This window comes from Lutra lutra, chromosome 10, assembly GCF_902655055.1.
Source record: "Lutra lutra chromosome 10, mLutLut1.2, whole genome shotgun sequence".
Taxonomy (NCBI): Eukaryota; Metazoa; Chordata; class Mammalia; order Carnivora; family Mustelidae; genus Lutra; species Lutra lutra.
In genome coordinates, this window is record NC_062287.1 from 5,750,800 (window position 1) to 5,772,603 (window position 21,804).

The 21,804-nt window shown below is 41.7% G+C and overlaps 1 protein-coding gene across 4 annotated transcripts; it reads right to left on the reverse strand.

Annotated features, from left to right (window-relative positions):
* Positions 1-677: 677 nt before the first annotated feature.
* Positions 678-21,192, reverse strand: POGLUT3 (protein O-glucosyltransferase 3). 4 transcript variants are annotated; one of them, XM_047691119.1, is made up of 9 exons: positions 20,943-21,078; positions 17,966-18,140; positions 14,724-14,921; positions 12,063-12,349; positions 9,600-9,816; positions 7,731-7,927; positions 6,351-6,545; positions 4,948-5,052; positions 678-3,146 (listed from the first exon to the last, which is right to left on the reverse strand). In XM_047691119.1, the coding sequence occupies exons 3-9, from the start codon at positions 14,818-14,820 to the stop codon at positions 3,021-3,023; spliced, it is 1,224 nt and encodes a 407-aa protein (XP_047547075.1). In that variant the 5' UTR covers positions 14,821-14,921; positions 17,966-18,140; positions 20,943-21,078; the 3' UTR covers positions 678-3,020. The 4 variants fall into 4 exon arrangements, with proteins under 4 accessions (XP_047547075.1, XP_047547074.1, XP_047547076.1 ...); XM_047691118.1 differs by having other exon boundaries at positions 17,966-18,137; positions 20,943-21,077; XM_047691120.1 differs by lacking the exon at positions 17,966-18,140 and having other exon boundaries at positions 678-3,169; positions 20,943-21,192.
* Between the last annotated feature and the right edge of the window lie 612 nt (positions 21,193-21,804).

Consider the following 21,804-nt stretch of genomic DNA (forward strand, 5'->3'; position numbering starts at 1 on the left):
TAAGCTCTTTAGCTGGGGAAGCCTAAACCAGTTTTGTTTTGTTTTTAATTGAGGTATAATTGAATATACCATACATTACTTTCAGGTGTACAACATAATATTTAGGACTTGTTTATATTGCTAAATTATCCCTACAATAAGTCTAGTTAACATCTGTCACCGTACGTAGTTACAGCTATACGAGCATAATGGCGACCTGAACTAGAGAAGACACTGCACTTCTTGTATTTTTGCCTGAAATAAGAGAAAATAACGGTGTCGAGCCCAAATTTCTTTCTCCCTAATATTAGATTTATACCTACTAGGGACTGAGTGGCAGTGATAGAAGTTTTGGTTCATTTATTCAGGAAGACACAATAAAATTAAAATTAGACCAACCCAGTTACAGAAATACCAGGGCCATAGGTGGTTACAATCTTTCTTCTCTTTCCTTAAAGATTTGTTTAATTATTTGAGAGAGAAAGAAAGAGAGCACCAGTGCAAGCAGGGGGAGGGGCAGAGGGAGAGAGAAAATCTCAAGGCTCCCCACTAAGCATGGAGCCCACTTGGGGCTCAATTTCAGGATCCTGAGCTCATGACCTAAGCTGAAACCAAGAGTTGAGACTCAATCCATTGAGCCATCCAGGTCCCCTGGTGGTTACAGTCTTTCTTAAAAACAGAAATTATCTTTCTCAAAATTTTATTTAGAAAATTTATTTATTTAAAAAGTATATGTAGTATGTCCCATGATATAAAATTCTAGAGAGTAGATTTAAAAAAGCATACTGGAAAATATAAATATCCATTTTCTTATGTATATCTTTTGTGCACTTAGAGTCTTTTCCTAGGTTTACATTTTTCTTTATTTTACAATCTGATTCTTACTTGTAAAAACAAATATCATAGGTATACAGCAAAAAGTAAAAATTCCCTTCTCTCCATCTCTTTCTCAGATATTGGTAAAATCCTTCCAAACTTTCAAGCACACAAATATATTTTTGTTTTTTACATTCATGGTTTCACATTATACATGTTGTTCTCTTAGTTTTTTCACTGAATACTGTAATGGAAATCTTTCATGATAGTACATATAGAGCTACTTTAAAAAGAAAACAGTTATATTGCAGTCCTTTATATATCAATAACTATTTAGCCAGTTCCCTCATGAAAACTATTTAAGGTGCTTCCAATATTTTACTAATAAAAGCAATACAGCAATGAACATGCTGGCAGCTTATTTAGATAAAAGCACTTATTGTATTTACCTGCATATCTTTACACCCCTCTCTTCCTTTTAAAAGTCAGATTTCTTAAAGGAGAAGTATTAAAATCGACTAATGGAATATGTAGATACTGTGTGAGTTCAAAGGGGAAAAAAAAATCAGGGTTTTAGCAAAACAATTTTATTAAGTTATATTCGTGTCAACAAACCAGAAAGCCGTGTAAAACTAATTTTTTTTAAAGATTATGACTGAGCTGGGCAGATGGAAAATTATCTAGATTGACTGCTCACTCCCTGTGGAATTTTTTGAGGACTCCACTTAATTTCCTGTTCCATGCTCAGAACTATGTGGTGTAGCTCAGTTCACTCTAAACTATCAGGCTTGTTTGGCAGCAGGTGATGGGCATTTTAAAAATTAAAGATGTTTCTAACAAGATGCCACCAGCCACAAGGAAGAACCTGGGTTGGTGAGCAGGGTGGTGGGAAGGAGGGCAAATTTTCTTTCAGTAATTTGTTTTGACAAGCCCCAAACTCCATGTACAATAAAGGCAGGACATGGCTTCATTAGCATATGGTCTTAGTACAGCTGGCCTTTATTTTATACTCGTGACCTTGTACCTTTGAACAGTTGGTGGGTGTTCCCCTTGAATACTTGGTTTTGATGATACTGTTCTATGCTCTCGTCTAGTTATGCAATTCTGTGTTCTTCTTGACCTCATAAAAGGATATGATTACTATAAAGTGGTGACACTGTTTTTCAGATTAAGTAAATATCTCAATTAGGGGAGTAAATATTTTTAGACTGGGAGTGTAGCTAGCTCTTGCTTTGGGAGTGTGTTCCTTAGTGGAGTGGATCTTGGATGGGTGGTTTTACAAGGAGTGTGTAATGGATTTCTGGGCTATAAGTCTTAAGTTTTGACCCTGTCCAAAAAAGCAAAGGAAATTTCCAAAGTTTTTCTTGCAGCAATGCACTGAAACAGAGGAGGGGTACAGTTAGGATGCTTGCCTTTCTTATCAGCTTACTGGTGAAATCCCAAGGTACCAGGCTTCCTACTGCTTCTGGCACCTGTTTTCAAGTGTCCCTTTTAAGGATTCAAAAAAGTAGTCGAGAGCCCCACCTGACTATTGTTATCTTCCATCTATTCAATATAGATAATGGGTGGTACCCGCAGAATGTTCTCATCTACTAATAATTGTGTTGTCCTCGATGGGTGTGCTACCCTGATAGATTGGGAATTTCTAGTTTATGATGTAATTTCTCCTTAATTTTGTCTCAGGCCTTGATAAAACTTAGCTAAAGACATATGAGTGAGCTTTAAAAAATGTGGCCTCCACAGTCTCCAAGCTACCTTCAACAAGGGAGCCGTGCTCTTCTTCCTTAATTATCCTTATCAGACCTTCCAAGAGGAGGTTTGCTATTACAGAATGTCCAAAGCAGCTTGTAGGAGGAGAAATTATTCAATAAGAGGGGAGGAACCTGCCCCAACATTTTTTCTTCATAATTGGAAGAGGGAGAGGGAAAGTGAACAAATTAGGAAATATGGTGGAAATCATTTCACAGAGAATGATTTCTATTCTGGCAAAGCCTCTCTGTCCACAGTGACCCGCAAGTTTTCTGTTTCGAGAAACTGTGATGTTGATGATGGAGGTTTTTACACAACAGAAAATTATATTCAAAGAGACCTGTAACACTTGCTCTCATCTTGCTCTGCCTGTCCACGTGAGTCTCCTCGACTGCGTTCACCACAGCCCGGCCTCTGTCTGAAGGCTTGCCTTCAACCCGTCGCTGGCGCTTGCAGGAGTGTTGATGGGAGCTGACTTAAAGCTCTTCTCTGGAAGGTCTTTCCCGGAGGCACTGGCACGGGGACGTGTTATCATCTGGCTGAGGAACGAGCTCCATCCCATCACGTATTTTGGGTTTGCTGGACTGGCGCTCAGCGTATTTCTGAAATACATGTTGGAAGGCAACTGAAAGATGAGTCCACACTTCATTCCACTGGATCCTCCCTACCCCACCCAACGCCAGTGTTCCTAGCTGCTGTCTATCTTGAGATGAAAACCAATGGTCTGGTTTATTGGGTCCTGAAGCCGCATTTGAACTTCAAGGGTCCAGGCACTAAGTGCGATATTTTGAAATCTAACACAGAACCCGAATCCACAATCTGAGGTGTACGTAGGAAGCCTCCAGGAAAGGGATGTCAAGCCAAGGGTCCCTACTTGAAACAGCCGCACCTCTTGGCATTTATCCTCCCCTCATTAATGAATAATTACATTTGTTGAACACTCAAATCAACCAAGAGATGATAAGCATCTCAAAATAAAGCTGATGGTGGGGCACCTGGGTGGCTCAGTGGGTTAAGCCTCTGCCTTCAGCTCAGGTCATGATCTCAGGGTCCTGGGATGGAGCCCCGAATCGGGCTCTCTGCTCCGCAGGGAGCCTGCCTCCACCTCTCTCTCTCTGCCTGCCTCTCTGCCTACTTGTGATCTCTGTCTGTCAAATAAATAAATAAAATCTTAAAAAAAAGGGGGGGCACCTGGGTGGCTCAGTGGGTTAAAGCCTCTGCCTTCGGCTCAGGCCGTGATCTCAGGGTCCTGGGATCGAGCCCCGCATCAGGCTCTCCGCTCAGTGGGGAGCCTGCTTCCTCCTCTCTCTCTGCCTGCCTCTCTGCCTACCTGTGATCTCTGTCTGTCAAATAAATAAATAAAATCTTTAAAAAAAAAAAAAAAGCTGATGGTCTCACACACTCCTCCCTTCAAGCTCATAGTCACATAGATTTTGTCAATGGTGACAGACCTGTGTAATGTCCTCTAACTTTAACCATGGACTGAAACATTCCTATAAATTAGACTTTTGATTCAGTGGTTTCATATACATTTAGCTGTAGATTCCTGGTGCTGGGCCAAACCCAACAAAATAACTGACATGAGCACAGGAACCTAATGAACATTTTAGAGGGAGAAACTCCTATTATTAATATTATAGACTAGCAGAGGGTATACAACTCATTCAAGGGAAAGGCTGCTTTTAGTAAACGGTGTAATTTATCATTTTAATTTTTCTATAAGAGAGTGATATCCACAGACATCTGAAGAAATGTACCTCTTTTTTTCCTGTCCACAGAAAAATAAGTTTAGGTTAAAAACAAAAGCATTCTTTTTTTTTTTCCTTCCTGGCTAGAACATCACCAATTCTTAGATTCCCAATAAACATTTGTACTTCAGTAATTAGGCCTGAGGTGTTACAACCATTATAAATACATTTTTTTTTCCTACAGCAAGCTAAATACTTGCTGTCCATCCTGTACTGTGATAGCAAAAGCATGAATCTCAAGGAGTAAGAAGAACCAAGAGGCAGGCTTTTTGAGCAGAGAGATGTTCATGATCTCTAGTCCAACCCCCTTATTTTCTAGATAAGGAAAGATGTTCTCTGAGGTTCAGAAAATACCTAAACTAGAAATTCCATAGGGCAGCTAATTAAAGATAGCAATGCCCAGCTAAGAGGCGCTTTTAATCTATATTCGTAAGGGCGCTAAGCATTGTTTTTCATAGTAGTGAGTGGAGCTATGAATATGGAGAACCACGAAAGGCCTTAGCACACTATTCCCATCTTTCCTCGGGCTGGGCTGGTGCTCAGCTTCCCCAGAGATCCACCAGCTGATGCTCTGAACCCTTTCAGGACGTGCGGTCCTCAGGCCCAGTATGGCTGTGAGGACACCTGAACCGCACGCCGGGCCATGGGGACGAACCTGGAGTACTCTGTAATAGTAGCAGAAGAGCCGGTGTGGCTGCAGCAGCTCCCTCGCGGCCAGCTGCCCTTCTTTTGCAATCTTCCTGGCTTCTCCATCATTTTCCTGAAAGGGTTAAACGCACATACACAATAAAAGAAAAATACTCCTGTGAACCAACTCACCCCCAAAGGTGGCTACCGTTGAGTATGAAGCAGGACAGAGGTCGGGTTGAATGTGATCAGCATGGGGACAGGGGACACGAGGAAAACAACTTCAGAGCGAGGCTCTGAGAAATCGACAAGAAATTGACGTTTCTAGCCCCCGTGTTACACCTAAGTGGTCACACATGTTCGAACCCTGGTCCACAGGACCCCCCCCCCACTGCTGCCATATGCACACCAGACATGCAGTCTTCTCTCTTGTGACTACCCCTCATACTATCCTGGCTAACCAAGAAATTTAGGGCTCATTCCCCATCCCCCCAATCCCATAGCCTCTCTGCTTGATATTAAAATACAATCTAGAATAGAATGAATCCCATTGCATGTTATAACGTCTCTTAAAAACTTCATTTTAATACATAGTCAGAGCCCAGAATTTGTCATAAAACAGTACCTATGAAGGCCTGTCTTGTTGCTATATTCATAAATTCAGTCATTAGAACCCACAGGTTTTCCTTCAGTATCAGGAACAGTCACTGTTCCTAATATACTTTTTGAAAATAGCTGGTATTCTACCACATTGCCCATTAAAAAAGCCACTGGCAAGCAATCCTGACTCTTTATAAAGAGTCACAAGAATGATTCTGCCTCAGGCACCCCGTTATTTGCATACCTGAATATTGCTTCTCAGAAACTTAGAAATAGAATGAAGTCCTACCAACAGAAGGGGGAATTTTTATTGTTTCGTAATAAAACATGACAGCTTTGTCATATGTTTCCTTAAAAAAAAAAAAAAAAAGAATTCTTATTTTATGGGAAATCTGTGATTCTTGGGATGTTCTGTATACCATGCATTCATTATACCTTTTTCCTGACTGGGGAAAAGAAAAGGGTATTACAATTGTCTTCAATGTCTTCTTGTGCATCGAGTACTCTAGTCTGGGATTTCCAATCTGTCACTTATATTTAGTGTGTTTTTGCTTGTGCGTATATACATGAATATTGATTCCTTCAGAAAAACCCATATTCTACATAACACTAGACTTCAAATCTTCTAAAAATCCTCCAAAATGTTGGCTAAAGGGTATTAAAGTGACTCTGATGTTGATTCTTTAGATATTTCATGGGAACAAAAATTTCAGAAAATAACATTTCTTTTGCGAAATTATGTCAAGTGAAATTTGGTCATGATGGAACTCATGTAAATAACCCTGGTAAGTCTATTATTGCCTCAAGAAATTAAAATTGCAGAAAACGTACCTTGGCCCACTTAACTTTCTCTAGTAAATCACTAAGATTTCTTTTAATTGGAACATAATGTTTCCAAGGCATTAGTGCCATATAGAAATGTTCATAATACGTCGAGTCCTGCTTCAAAACCAAGCTGTCACCCAACATGAGGTATGGATATCTGTAAGCCGCCACGGTCCCATCCACATTCACTTGATATTTGTACTAAAAGATTAAAACAAACATAAACAAAGGAAAACAAAAACAAAGCTATTTGCTTCACTTCTGCTTGTCATCAATGCTATAATACTAAATATAAAGGAATTATTTTCCATGTTCCAACTTCAATGTTTAAAAGTGTTTTTGTTTTTGTTTTTTTTAGATTTTATTTATTTATTTGGCAGAGAGAGAGAGAGAGAGATCACAAGTAGGCAGAGAGGGGGAAGCAGGCTCCCCACTGAGCAGAGAGCCTGAAACAGGGCTCTAACCCAGGATCCAGGGTTCACTTCTAGAGTTGAAGAGACGGAAACTTGGAGACATTTAGGGATTCGTGTGATGCTAGCAACACAAGATGTACCCCATTTGCCCATTTGCGGGGTTAATAAGCCTTGCTTTACATTTCAAAATCACTTTTCATGGGAATTAAACCTCACTGGAGCATAGCCATGTGAAGCAAATATTACCATAAGCTCTTTCCTCTTTTCTGTTTTGCAAATGAGAAAATCATGTGTTCAGATAAATTTATAAACCTCTATTCCCTAAGTTTGTCAAATCAAATGTTCTTTTTATTATAACCACACTGAAACGAACAGGAAATACTCACAGGTTTGGTCATTAATTTTTTTCTTGAGTAATTGGTTCCAAAGAGTTTTCTAGCCAGTCAGATTTTGTTACATTGTTCACATCCCTATCCTCACGACAATACTTGAGGAACAAGGCAGGCATCCTGCATGTTTAGGGGTGTGAAGAGATGATGGCCCTACAGTCAGTGACAGAGGAAGGACCACAAACAGGATGTGAACCCCAATTCCAGCTCCAATTTTACTTCTATGGAATTTACACTTTCTCTGTTTACAAAAGGCCTTTAAGATCACTTCATGTAAAAGGTATTTATATTCCCAGTTTATGAAAACAAATATAGAGAAAAATGCCCCCAAACCCCCTGGTTAATCCCTGCACTATATTTTGAGTATTAAATATAGTTCTGGCCTTTTGGTAGACAGAATTCACAAAAACAAAAAAACAAAAAGGAAATTACAATGAGTTTTGTAATTCCCCAAGCTTGGAAGGGAGAAAGTAAGAAAGTGTGCTCCAGCTCACAAGACTGGAGAAACGGGCCCACCCAAAGATTCTGTAGACTTATCACAAGTTTATCACTTCCTACCCATACAGGAAGACGTAAATGCATACCTTAAAGAAATCAAAGAAACCTGTCAATTTAGCTTTTCCAAGCTCCTTTTCTTTCTCTTGGAAAAAGAAGTATCCTGTAATTCCTGCATCTAGGAGCTCTGGATTTTCCTTGGAGAGCTGTACCAACTGGAGCCTCTCTTCTCGGCTATCTCTACCTCTGAAGAAAGCTTTCTCTGTTTTGTTGATCCAGGAAGGGCCTAGAAGTTTGAAGCCATTAAAAAAAAAAAATGTGATATGAATTTGACATTTAAAAAAACAGTAAGCATAATCATCTGTAATCTACCATTGTCATTTAAGCTATTAATGCTCTTTGATCATCAACCCATCTTCTAAAATAAGGTGCTATTTTCAAAAAAATATGGGATCAAGTAACTTGCCTGACATATTTCCCAGTTCAGAATTTTAAAAACAGTCCTCTTATGTGCTGTATCGTAGAAAAGCATGTTCCAATTTCACCTATTTTTTTTTAGATTTTATTTATTTATAAATAAACTTTATTTTTTTTACAGAGAAAGAGAAAGCACAAGAAGGGTAAGCAGCAGGCAGAAGGAGAGGGATAAGACTCCGTGCTGAGCAGGGTGGGGCTCGATCCCAAGACCCTGAGATCATGACCGAGCTGAAGGCAGATGCTTAACTGACTGAGCCACCAGATGTCCTTAATTTCTACCTGTGAGAGCTCACTCAAATATTGGACAGTCTTCTGTATGACATTAGGAGATACCCAAAATAACAGTGGGTCAAGCTCAAAGCAAAAGACATTCAATGATTTGGCCCACTCACAAGGCACTACCTTCTTCCATCCTTCATGCTTCACAATAAAAAAACGAGCTCGGATTTGTTCTTCGACTGGGTGACTGGGTGACAGGAACAAATTATGTAACTAAGTAACATCCACATCTTCAATTCCTGGTTGTTCAGAATTTTGAGCACATTGTTTCTGATTTATTAGACTTTGTCTACTAAGCTGTGAAATGTAAACACATATATAGCCCAACTCTGTGTGTGTGTGTGTGTGTGTGTGTGTGTGTGTGTGTGTGTGTGTGTGAATTTCTTTCATGGGAGGGAAGTATTCTAGGAGAATTAATTTAAGTCTATTTCTATCATTCTAAAGAGAGATTATTAGTTAACACCTACTACTATTTGAAGGGATAAATCATAAAACAGAAACTGGAGGGGGGGGGTCACTCTCTAATATTTAACACACTTCTCAGAATTCACTGTTCCCAGATAAAAAGTCAGTTTCATTTCATGTTATCTTAAAGTAGTTTACGAAGAGTCTCCGGTCTTACCTACTAAACGAGTCTACTAAACCACAAACGGCAACAGAGGCTGTAAAGAGAGGCAGGGTTTATTCTACTCAGGGAGTCTGGTTTAGTTCGAGAGTGTGTTGTGCCCTAAGTGTAAGGCCGTCAAAGGGGAGAAGGGAGGAATTAGATTTTGAAGGATCAAGCAAGGCAGAAAGAGGAAAGGGGAAAATTCCTTTCTAGGTGCTGGAGGTAGTAATACCCTAATTATACTGTTACCACAATTCTCTCACGTCTGCATATCATTTTATATTTTTCAAAATGCTCCCTTCACCCAGCAATATAATGGAATTGGGAGTCAGTATTAAGTGACAATCCTGCCAAATACATTATTTCCAAATGGTATTTACAAGTGACCAGCTCAGAGGAGACTCAGTTACAGTAGGTTTGGACATTACTAGCCCAAGCCACATATCTAATTTTTGGATTAGAAGAATCCTACACTGCTCTTTCTTCTTTGTTAGAAAATAAGAACAATGGTTATTTAGATATATACCTTTATTCTCTCTGACTGAACATTCCTTTCTTGCCTCTGTTCTTCCCTCAAGAATAAAGTTTAATTTACCTGTATTTCCCTGAATAGAGAGGAGATCATTGGTGACACCCCTCATTGCTTCGAGCGTGGAGTGGGTGATGTCATACGTTGGAAGGATAATGTCCCGTGAATCCAGGGAGCCGCACCATGAAATAATAGGTAAAGGGCCCGGGGTTTCATTGACTTGCCGATGCTCCAGAGGCCAATCTCCAAGATTAATATAAAATTCTATATCGGGGAGAAGGACCTAAATAAACAAAAGAAGAAACATCAGTGCCGGGAAGACCTAAGTTTTAGGTACTAAATGCTTGCGTTCTTTGGCTTCTTAAAACATGCCCCATAAAAGTGAACATGTGAAAACAGCAGAATAGAGAAGAATGCCTCTCAGTCATCAGCAGTAGCAGAAAATCGTGAGTGAGGATGGTTCATGGCAAATTCATTTAACCAGGAGTAAGCTCCCGCTGTTCAGAGGTGGCATTTAAAATTGCTTAGGGGCGCCTGGGTGGTTCAGTGGGTTAAAGCCTCTGCCTTCGGCTCGGGTCATGATCCCAGAGTCCTGAGATCGAGCCCCACATTGGGCTCTCTGCTCAGCGGGGAGCCTGCTTCCTCCCCTCTCTCTCTGCCTGCCTCTCTGCCTACTGTGATCTCTGTCTGTCAAATAAATAAATAAAATCTTAAAAAAAAAAAAAATAAAATTGCTTAGTACTGGGGCTCCTGGCTGGCTGTTAGTTAAGTGTCTGCCTTCAGCCTGGGTCACAAGCCCGGGGTCCTAGGACTGAGCCCCAAATTGGGCTCCCTGTCTCCCTTCTCTCTGCCCTTCCCCTGCTTGTGTTTTCTCTCTCTCTCTCTGTCAAATAAATAAAGTCTTTTGAAAAAATTGCTTAGTATTGGGGTGCCTAGCTGGCTCAGTTGTTGGAGTGTCCAACTCTTGATGTTGGAGCGTCCAACTCTTGATATGGTTTCGAGCCCTATGTTGGGCATAGAGATTACTTAATACATTTTTTTTTAATTATCAAAATTATTTAGTATTATAGAAGTGGACATGGTATGGAAAGAAAGTGGCTTCAAGAACTCTCCCTGCCAGCTGCCTGAGAACTGACAAGGTTAGATCCAAGCCCTTGTTTTCCTCCACTCTCAAACCTCTGCATCACATCTACCTTTGTTTCTGGACTCTGCCACTTCATGTCCATCTCTGTGGTCAATGCCTTATGTGAGGCCCTTCTCATCTCTTGCCTGGACTGTTGCAGTAGCTTGCTCACTAGGCATTCTGATACTAGGCTCTCCCCAATCTGATCTGATTTCACCTTGCTGCCAAAATTCTTAAAACCGAAATCAATGTTACCATCAAGGTCAACAGAACCTAAAGCCTGCAGGACAAGGTCTAAACTCTGGGGCCAGAAAGCCAGGCCGTGTTATCTTGCTCCATCTGAGCATGGGCCAATAAGCTTAAGGCTACTTTCTGAAAATGCCACCCACTCTCATAGGTCATTCCCTCCCCACTTGGAATATTCTTCTCCTACTTATTCACTTGGCAGTCTCCTTTCTTGTCCTTTGAACCCAGACCGAATGTCACCTCCTTGATGGCTCACTCTCCTCAAGAAGTTTCACCCTGGGGACCGGCTCTTCTTACAGGCCTATCATTTTGAGGTGCCACTATTTGTCTCACATCCTACTCTAACTTCCAGATGACAAAAACAAGTCCCACTAGCATAGGCCACTCTAAGTCCAGAGATGAGTCTCATTTATCTTGGATTTCTTCCCAGCCACTGGGCAAAGAACCCAGAACAAGAGGGAAGGGCAGGGGACTTGACGATTCATGCTCTTGCTTATCTTCTCTCGTTTGTCAGCTCATTAATAAGTCTCAAAAAAAAGTGACCTCGAGGCTCAACATGTCTGGGAGTCCAAAGGAACCTTGGGAGTGCTCCATAGGAAACTACTTGCCTCAGATGGGGTCTCAAGCCACTTAATTCAAGGAAAGAAAGATCCATAAAGGGGGGAGAATTTATGAACACTCAGGTGATGGACACATCAGATGCACATTTCCAAGCCTGGAATCCATTTCCATCCTTTGCCATTGTTGCTCTAAGAATCCCAAAGTTACAACCAAATAAGTAAACTCCAGCTCACCCTTGAACAATGCAGGGGTTAGAGGTGCTGATACCGCATAGTCTAAAATTTGTGTATAAATCTTGACTCCCCCAAAACTTAACAACTAGTAGCCTACTATTGACTAGAAGCCTTACCAATAACATAAGAGTTGATTAACACATCTTTTATGTTATGTGTATTATATACTGTGTTCTCACAATATAATCAGCTAGAGAAAAAAAACTGTTAATTCAGAAAATCATAAGGAAGAGAAATACTATTTATGGTACTGTCATATATTTATTTAAAAATGTCCATGTATAAGTACCCTCATGCAGTTCAAACCCGTGTGGTTTAAGGGTCAAATTTATATTTTTTTTGGAACCAATGAATTCATTCCCGTACCTTTCTTGCCAGTGACAGCAAAATCTCATCCGAGAACATTTTGAAGTCTGTGTACTTCCCTAAAGATCTCCGGTAGATGCGGTTATTGAGAATCGTGTAGTGAACAATGGCACCCCTCTCATCCCCAAACCTCTTTGGAACTTCATTTAGCATCTGCTGGAGATTGATGCTGGGGAAGGAAGCAAAATCCTTTGCAATCTGTGGTTCCTTGGTTGGACAAGAAAGAGTTTTCTGCCAGGCCTGAGGATCGCCTTCTGGACACTCACAGTACTCGTGGTACACTGGTCCTAGGGAAGATAAAACACGTTTAATACCATGCTCCATTAACAAACCCCTCCGCACAGAGGGTTGTTTCTGCCCCTGATAGGAACATGGGATGACTTCTTGGTGAGGTCTAAGTTTCTCCAGACGGGAATAATCTGCCCTAAACAAATCCATGGTGAAAATACTTGTGTCAGAGTCCTGTGCTTCTACTTTGCATCCCCCAATCATTCCTCTAGTATACCGTATGCTCTCTTCCGATATAACCCACTCTCAGCCAACGAGCTGATAAATTCAGTGAGTCATAAATACCTGGTGGACATAAAACAACTTACCTTTTCACAAGGAAAAAGAGAATGTATTACTTTTCAGGCATTATTACAGAGTAGGTGAGGATTTTTTTGTAGACAAGATGGAGGCCTCCTCCCTTGAATCTCTAAAATCACCTCCATCAGCACATCTCAAAGAAGAAATATGTAACCCAGGGGTATCTGGCCATGTAATTTTAATGTACGCAGCCATAAGTATAAAACTTCTTTGAGGACTCATTTTAGAAGGAATTTATACCAATTTTATATCTTACTTCAAGATGTATTTAACTTAATATAAAAATATAAAGATTAATGCAATTTTATAAATATAAACACTTCAAAGAAATTATGTTTCTTGAGGATTTCTATTAGACCAAGATGAGTAATATGGACCAATTTACCCTTCGACTTGAAACTACCAAAAAAAGAGACAAAATATATGAAATGGGTTTTGAGCCACCGGACATGAGGCAGTGAAAGACACTGAGTCTGAGAGATGGGAAACAGATGAAGTGATCCTTATAGTTCATAAGCTTACTGCCTTAGGGAGTTTCCAGGTTATGGAGACAGGGGAAGAAATGTAGCCAGATCCAGAAAACTCACTGGATTGAGGGGATAGAGCCGGGTGTCCAGGGAGAACAAGTAAGCTAACATTTGCAGGACACATTCCCTGAAAGTAGAGAACTAACAGATAGAAAACTCCAGAGATCTGTAAAAGGTTCCCCCTCAAGTATTTAGGGTTTCTGAAGAGGAAATATAAGGGAGGAAACTATCCAAGGCAAGGAAAGAACCATTAAGAACGACTGAAGGCAACACTACCCACTGGTCATACAGGGTTGGGAATAGTACTTGTTCATACCAGACAGACTGGGAAGCATCCTAATTCCTGGGACTCAGGATAGAGGAGGCAGAGAGGTATTCCCTGAGTGGTGGGGAATAACTAGCCCCAGACTAAACATGGTTCGGGTCTTACCTAATGAATTGTAAAAGTAAAATTTGATAGTTTCAAATTATTTCCAAGTAACTTCACTACATTCCAGAAAAAAAGCTCAAGGAGATGAGAAAGAAACAAGAGATGAAACATACACTGGATACAATTAAAGACAAAGTGGACACTGCAGAAGGAAAGATTAGGGAACTTAATGATAGAAAATACACAAAATGAAATGGAGGAAAAAAAAAGAATTTTAAAAACGAAAAGAGCATCAGTGAGCTGTGGGCTAATCTCAAGCCTGATATAGGGGTCACTGGAATTGTTAGAGAACTCTGGAGTAGAACAGAAAAAAATATTGATGATATAATGGCCAAAATTTTTCTGGATTTAATGAAAACTATAATCCCAAAGATCTAGGAAGCTCCACAAACCCGAGCACAAGAAACATGAAGGCAACTACATCAAAGCACGTACAATCAGATTGTTCAAACTGACTTAGAGAGAAAACCTTTAGCAGTGCAGAGGAACAAAGTTTTGGAGGTCAGCAGATATACTGTTGGAAACAATGCAAGTAGGAGGACAGTAGAACAACATCTTTAAAGTACTAAAAGGAGACAAAACCAATCCTGTTAATCTACAATTCTATATTTAGTAAAAATGTCTTTAAAAAATGAAAGCAAAATACAGAGTCTTTCAGATACTTAAAAGCTGGGAGAACTCATCACCAGTATTCTTGCACTAGAAGAAATGATGATAGGTATCCTTGAACAGAAGGCAAATGGTTCTAGACAGAAATGTAGATCTATATAAAAGAATGAAGAGTGCCACATGTATTATCTGCCTGGGTAAGTACACAAGATATTCTTGTATATCATTCAAATTTCTTTAGTTTTCTTTCCTGCAAAATTCCAAGTTAAATTGAGCTCCAGGAGGGGTGCCTGGCTGGCTTAGACAGTTCAGCATGTGACTCTTGATCTTGGGGTAGCAAGTTCAAGCCCCATGTCAGGTGCAGAATTATGTACAGTTGAGCTCCAGGAGGTATGTATACATGTTCACTCTGTTGTACATGAGTTCAAGGTCATCCTAAACCATTTTGAAAGGCATAGAGTCTACACATATAAGGCTAGCTCTGGATTGTGTGATATAAGCACTTACCTTTCAAAATATAAGGAGACTGAGCCACATGCACATCACCGTAAAGGACCTCTATCTTCAGCCCTTCACTGACAGTTTCATACATCCTATATCGCATCAAAAATGTCCCATCATTCCTGTCCAAAGGTTTTGGGACGTGAATCCGGACTAATTCTTTAGGTGAAAGAGATTTGATTACTACTTTGAATGGTGTTTGACCTGAAAGAAAAAAGAAAAAAAATATATATGTATGTATGTATGTAGCTACTACTTCATGGTTGTTTTGTTTTGCCAATTATTGGATAGGTGTCTGTACTCCAAAGTTACTTTTTTCCGTACTATCAAAATAATAACAAAATAATTTTAGTTTGGAAGGTCCTTGAGACCAGGAACCATGTCTGGGTTGTGTCTTGAAACCAAAGATCTGAGTCAACATTTGATTCATTAGTCTTTCAGTAAAGATTTACTGAATGAACAAGATCAGTTCTTTAGAAAAGCAAGGAAGAGATGAACTTTTTGCCTCTTTGCTCTTTTCGCCTTTGGGTAGGTTTAAAGCAGCCCAGATAGTTAAAAATCAAAAAACTCTTAGAATGACAGAGCTCCAAGGCAATCCACCTTTCTCCTGTAAAATATACCAGCTCTCTTCGTAAACCATTTTAATACCTAATAACCCTCATTTCTGAGGAAATTTCCCTTTGGTTAACCCGAATTTTGAGTAATACTTCTAAGCCTATTTCCCTAAGTAGAGAGAGATTATAGCTAGTTATTAGACCGTGCCCAAATATCAAACAGACACACACACACATTTCACACACTTTGCAAATACTAGAGTTTACTTCTCTAAGCTTGTTTCCTCAGGTTGGATCGAAAGTTATACTAGAAGAATCTAACACCCTTTCGAACTCCTAAATTCTGTGGGTTTTCTGGAAATTCCAGGGTAAACAATACCTGCTTAGTAAATCCTCCCTTCTCTTTCGGTAGTATATGAGCTGACTGACTGAGGCTTGGAGACAATACTGTTGTGATTAATACTATCACTGGGATCCAAGAATAAATGTGATATCCCTCTTTCCAGAATCCAGTGGATATATCTGCCCTCAGCGCGGATCTGATCCTCGAGACCTCTGAGAACAAAGATCAGTTGATGTCCTAACCATAGTTCATCACCATATCAAAGGCAAATATTTTATAAAAAGTGGTGAATCCTCTGAAATTCACAGTCCTGGCAAAAAATAGTGGTGATGGAAGGAGTCTTTGATCTCACATCTATCATATTATCAAACTAAGCATATTTAATATATATTTTTTAAATTACTGAAAAAAGTTTCTTTCTCCCACTCTTAGTTTCTAAATCTTGTGAGTGAAGCTTGTACTCTCTTTTGACCTTCAAGCATTGTATTTTTTTCTTGTGGGTGAGGAGAGGTGTTCCATGGTCTCTTTAATTTTGTAATCGTAATGTAGTGTCTGACAACTTACTATTAAAAAATACATTTAGGGGCACCTGGGTGGCTCAGTGGGTTAAGCCGCTGCCTTCGGCTCAGGTCATGATCTCAGGGTCCTGGGATCAAGTCCCGCATCAGGCTCTCTGCTCAGCAGGGAGCCTGCTTCCCTCTCTCTCTCTCTCTGCCTGCCTCTCTGTCTACTTGTGATCTCTGTCAAATATATGAGTAAAATCTTTAAAAAAAAAATACATTTAGACATCCTTGAAATAAGTGTGATAAAATTATGAAAGATATCTGCTAAAATCAATGAATTGTAATAAATATAGGGGATGTTGTAATAAAAAGTTAATAATGTAAAATTATTTAAAATATTAGCCATTTACCTGAAATGCTTACATGAAATACATTGGTTATTGCTTTGTGTTATTTCTCACTTGATTTTAGAAAACACATATACAGACTGCAAATCAGGAAGGCAGAGCCTGGGGACCTGGAGGATATACCTATAATTTTCTCCCTAAAGTGGAACCAGTACAGAAAAGTTAAGTGTCTTGGTCAAATAGTCCTGTTCTCCATAAACTTGTGATTGTAAATAAACAAAACAGATATAAGACAAACATATTAATGATTCTGTGATCATTTTGGAATGAAATGGATTTACAGAAAAAAACTAGTTCCAAAATGCTTCATTATTTTTTTTTTAAAGATTTTATTCATTTACTTGACAGAGAGAGATCACAAGCAGGCAGAGGCAGGTGGGGGGGGGGGAGATGGGGAGCAGGCTCCCCGCTGAGCAGAGAGCCTGACGCAGGGCTCGATCCAGGACCCTGAGACCATAACCTGAGCGGAAGGCAGAGGGTTAACCCACTGAGCCACCCCAGGCACCCCAAAATGCTTCATTATTTTTAAATTCAAAGTACTGGACTAGATCTGTATTGTCTATTCCAGTTATAAAATTTTCTGTTTCTTAAATAGCATTTAAGAGCTACATTTCAAAATAAATGTATAAAGCTAAAAAAAAAAAAACAAAATTAAAATAGAGTCATTGGAAATACATATTTTAAATGTCCAGTTATTTTTATAGGACTCTCATGCCTGTGTCATTGTTGGCATGAAATTAATGTTAAAATCAACACAAAATAGCAATTGTGATGACTGAAATAGAAATAAGCAATTTTAACCTCATAAAAGAGAAACTGAGAAGAGTGTGATTTGAATGCTTCAAACGGAAGGAATGTGAATTCTCATTTGCCCCAAAGGCTAACATAAGGGAATAGACTTGCAGTTCAACTTGAATTTTTCTACTTCAATTCAAACCTCTTTAGGAGAGAAAGCTAATGGAATGAGAAAGCAGAGACTAGCTAGATCGAGGAAGTTAGCAATATCAAAGTCTTGCATCATTAGAATCAGAACTTTTGAAGACTTTAGCAGTGATTATGGGCCAGTCCTGAGCTTGATATTTTCATTTACATTTTCTACCTTACTTGTTTCCTACAAAAATTTGTAACATAGGCATTGTCACCCCATTTTACAGATCAGGAAACCAAGACTCCAAGAAGTGATGTAACTTGCCCAAGGTCAACTACATATGAGTAACAGCCAATATTTGAACACAGCTTGAGTCCTTCTTCAAAGCCCATGCTGAGGCCACCTTGTCACACTGTATCACGTTAGCCTTTTGGTTTGCAGAAGTCAGAGTTGGAGAAATAACCTCTGGCACCATTGGTACCAGAGAGTCATTGCCTTCCCTGCTGCTTAGGAAGACTATGAAGGCTCTGCAACTGTAACAAGTGTCAACTCCACATGGCCAAGGGAACTTACCGAGAACTGATGCACGACAACCATATTAGGGAGGTTTCATTAAATGAAAAGAGGATGAGTGTCTACTCTTGGCTCTGACGCTTAATGGCTGTGGGGCCACAGGCAAAACATTTTAGCTTCTCTGAACCTCAGTGTCTGAGGTGTAAAGTGAAGAGAGTAATATCCAGCCTTCCTACTTAACAAGACAATTAAGGATGACAAATTAAACAGGGCACAGTTTAAAACACTGCAGTGCTACAAAAGTAGGAAGTATGATTATTTTATGCAGATTATCACTACTGATGAAGGTAAAGGAGGACTGAGTAGAGAATGAGTATCTGTATCCAGCCATCGTGACGGATTCCAACCACCCTCCCTCCATCCCTTCTTTTCTTTTCTCCGTGGTATTTACAGAGCACCTCTGTCACGCATGATGTCTCATGCTGACAATATAACAGTATCAGTAGGTTTTGCTTAAACATTCCTAATAGAAGGAAATACTACATTTAAGTCAGAAAGGAGTAAAAACAAAGGGCGAGATAGCTTCTTTCCCCTATATCCAAGGTCATGGACTAATTTCTGTCTTTGGACTCCAGTTTGAGATCCCCTGCTTTAGACCACTCAAGGTCACATGCTTGTAATCCAGGTACCTGGAGATACACAGCATAATGATACTCAGATAAATGTGACACTGTTAAATGGGAGTGATAATTATCAAGGGAATCTTGGTTAAGCCGTGTAAGAAGGTCTATGTCTTGAAAAAAAAAAAATGGCCTTTTTTTTTCCCCATTTAGTTCTTGGAGAAGGAAAAGCTTTAGGACTTGCAAGTGAATGCTGGCAGAAAATGTAAAATACCCAGTTGCATGAGCTTTTCAAAACTACAGAGTAGCCTTTTAATGGAAGCTAAAAATTGAGTAGCATAAGAGGAAATAGGGAGATTCTAAAGGTATGAAATTGAGGTTGTCTGAAAAGATTTGCTGAAAGTCTTGTTTTTTATGACTTCTTTTCCTGACCATAAAAACATTAAGATTACTGTCGGGGGAAATTTTCTTGGGAAAAAAGAAGAGTGAGACAAAAATCTTTATTCTCATGTTAGAACTACTGAGAACACTAATGAGAGGTATAGTTTCATCTATTTATTATAAAATTATTATAAAATTAAAGTGCAACTATATATTTTCTTTCCTGTTTAGTCCATCCATAACCTAGTTTAAGCACTATTAAATATTTTAAAACATTACTTTAAAAGTAAAACTTAAAACATATAACAAAAGTGATCATCTTTACCATTTTTAACTGTACAGTTCTGTAGTGTTAAGTAAATTCACATTTTCGGGCAACAAATCTCTAAACCTTTTTCACTTTGCAAACCTGAAACTCTACACCTATTCAACAATTTCCCATTTCTCTCCTCCATTGGCCCCTGGCAACCATCATTCCACTAAGTCTCTATGAATTTAACTACTTTAGATACCTCATATAAGTGGAATCTAAAATGTTAACTTTTAATGGGCTGTCAATATGCCATCCCATGAAAGTACCACACTTGATTTAGCAATGACCTCAGAGTTGGCTAGTTAAATTTGCTGTAATAAATGACGACAATGTGGCAAGAATTTCTTGCATAGGAATCTTTGACCATGTTCTGATCATTTTCTCAGGTCAGATACCTAGAAATCAGATTACCAGAATAAACAGCACCGGCACTGTTTGCAAAGGATATATTTTTTAAAAATCACATTTTCTCACTGTTGAAACTTATTTTTTGTACATTAGGTTTGTAAATATTTAAGACACTTGGTACATTTGGAAAACTGCTTTCCAGGAACGTTTTAGGAATTTGCCCTTCCACCAGCAGAGCATGAAGGTCACTGTCTGAGAGTATCTTCATGCCTTCTTGACAGCTTTGAGTACTGCCACTTAAAAAAAAACTTTGCTGATATTTTTTGATTAAGGAGTAGAAATTTTATTTGAATGTCTAGCTCTTTCATTAATAGTAAGATTAGCAGCATGTCACTTTGGATGTCACTTTCTTTTTTCCTGTATAAATTAATTTTTCCTTTGTTCTCCCTTTTCTTTCTAAAGCACCCCCCATTATAACATTATAAAATTAATTTTACGAAAGAAAGAAAAGTATAAAGGAGAAAATACACCCCATAGTGGAAAACTTTGAATCTGGGCTTAAGAATTTTTTATTCTGGTCCTTAGGGCCATGGAAAGCCTTTCTAAAACTGAAAAAAAGTTTAGTCATAGTTTCCTGCGTGCGGTGGAAAAGGCGCTGGGCTATTCTGATGGTCTCTTGATAAAACAGGGTGCGGGCTGGCTAGACATCAAGGAGACAGAAATGAGCAGATCCGACCGGCAACAACTTGAACCCAGCAGGACGAGTTGGAAGAAGGTGCAAAAGCAAGACGAGCAGAGGAACGTGGGAGGACGCCCGGACACGTGGGCTTCAAGGACAAGACCCACCCTAGGGAGGGGAACAGCCGACCGCCGCGGGGTTTCACTCGTGCCCGCCCTGGGCCTCCGAGAACGCAAAGCCCCCAGCTCCGGCGTGCGCCCGGCGGAAGGTCTGGCTGTGCCAAACCCCAGGCCTCGCCCAGTAATCCGGCGCCAGTCCTGGGGCTCGAGGACGCAGCGGGCGGACGCTCCCTGCGTGCTGGCACGGCGCGGGAAGACGGCCTCGGGCCGTGACGCCCCGGCCGCCATCTGCGCCCCGGCCGCCGCGGACGCCAGCGCCGCCCCTGAGCCGCGGAAGGGCCCGCGGAGTTCGTTCGTCCGTCCGCTCAACAGACTTTGGCCGCGACGCCCTCCCCCAGTGCGTCCCGGGAGGCGGGGGCAGGGGAGGTGGCCAGAGCCGAGTCAGGGCGACGCTCGCTCGGGGAGGGACGCCACGCGGGCGGCGGGCGGACTCCCGAGGGGCGGGGGCGCGGCGGGGACCCGGACGCGCGGGGGGCGGTGGGGGTGGGGCGCGGAGGCCGGGGGCTCGACGCTCTACCTGGGGGCGAACGAGTGAGGTTCTGGCCCTCCGAGTTCACGGCCTGCAGGTAGAAGTAGCGGACGGGCAGCACGACGCCCGCCCGCAGCCCGGGCCCCCACACCAGGCTCCGCGGCGCGCTCACCGGCGCCTCGGGGGCCCCAGCGGCCACGAGCAGGGCGAGCGGCAGCGGCAGCAGCGCGGCCCGCGGGAGGCGGCGCATGGTCGCGGGGCCCGGCGTCCGGCTCCGCGGCGGCGGGGAGAGGCCGGGCCCGGGGGGGGGGGGGGCGGGGCGGGCTCCGGGGGCGGCCGCTGCAGCCCCGCCGGCCCGCCCCCGCGCTCTCCCGGCTCCAGCGCCTGGGGCCGGCCAGGGGGACGGCGGAGGGCGCGTCCGGCCGCGGGGACCCGGTGGAGAGCACGGCCCCGGGGCCCGCTCGGTGAGGCCGAGGGCGGGAGCCTGCGTCCTCCGCCCCGAGACCTCGCCGGGCTCGGCCGGCACCCCCGGCTGGCGGAGCTGGTGAGCCGTTTGGAGGAAACCGCCGTGAAGGGACACGAACACAAGGGGGGTGGCCGTGGGGCGAGCGAAAGGGCCCCGCAGCGAAGAACGTGCGTGTCCTTCGGGAAGTGCCTTCAGCCCAGGAATTTCACTGGGTCCACGTGGTGCAGAGCCACTGTCGCGGCACCTCTGACAGCTCGCGTCCACGCCGGCACCAGCCGAATCAGGCTCTTCCCCGTGGAGCGCCGCTCCCTTCTTCCCAGTCTCCCTCCCCCACATTCTGCTTTTCCCAGTGTGTTTTCGGAGCACCCACCAGCTTAGGCACAAACCTCAGGGGAGCCGTTAGGCACTGCGGTATCAGAAGCCAGGGTGGACAGAGGACTTGCC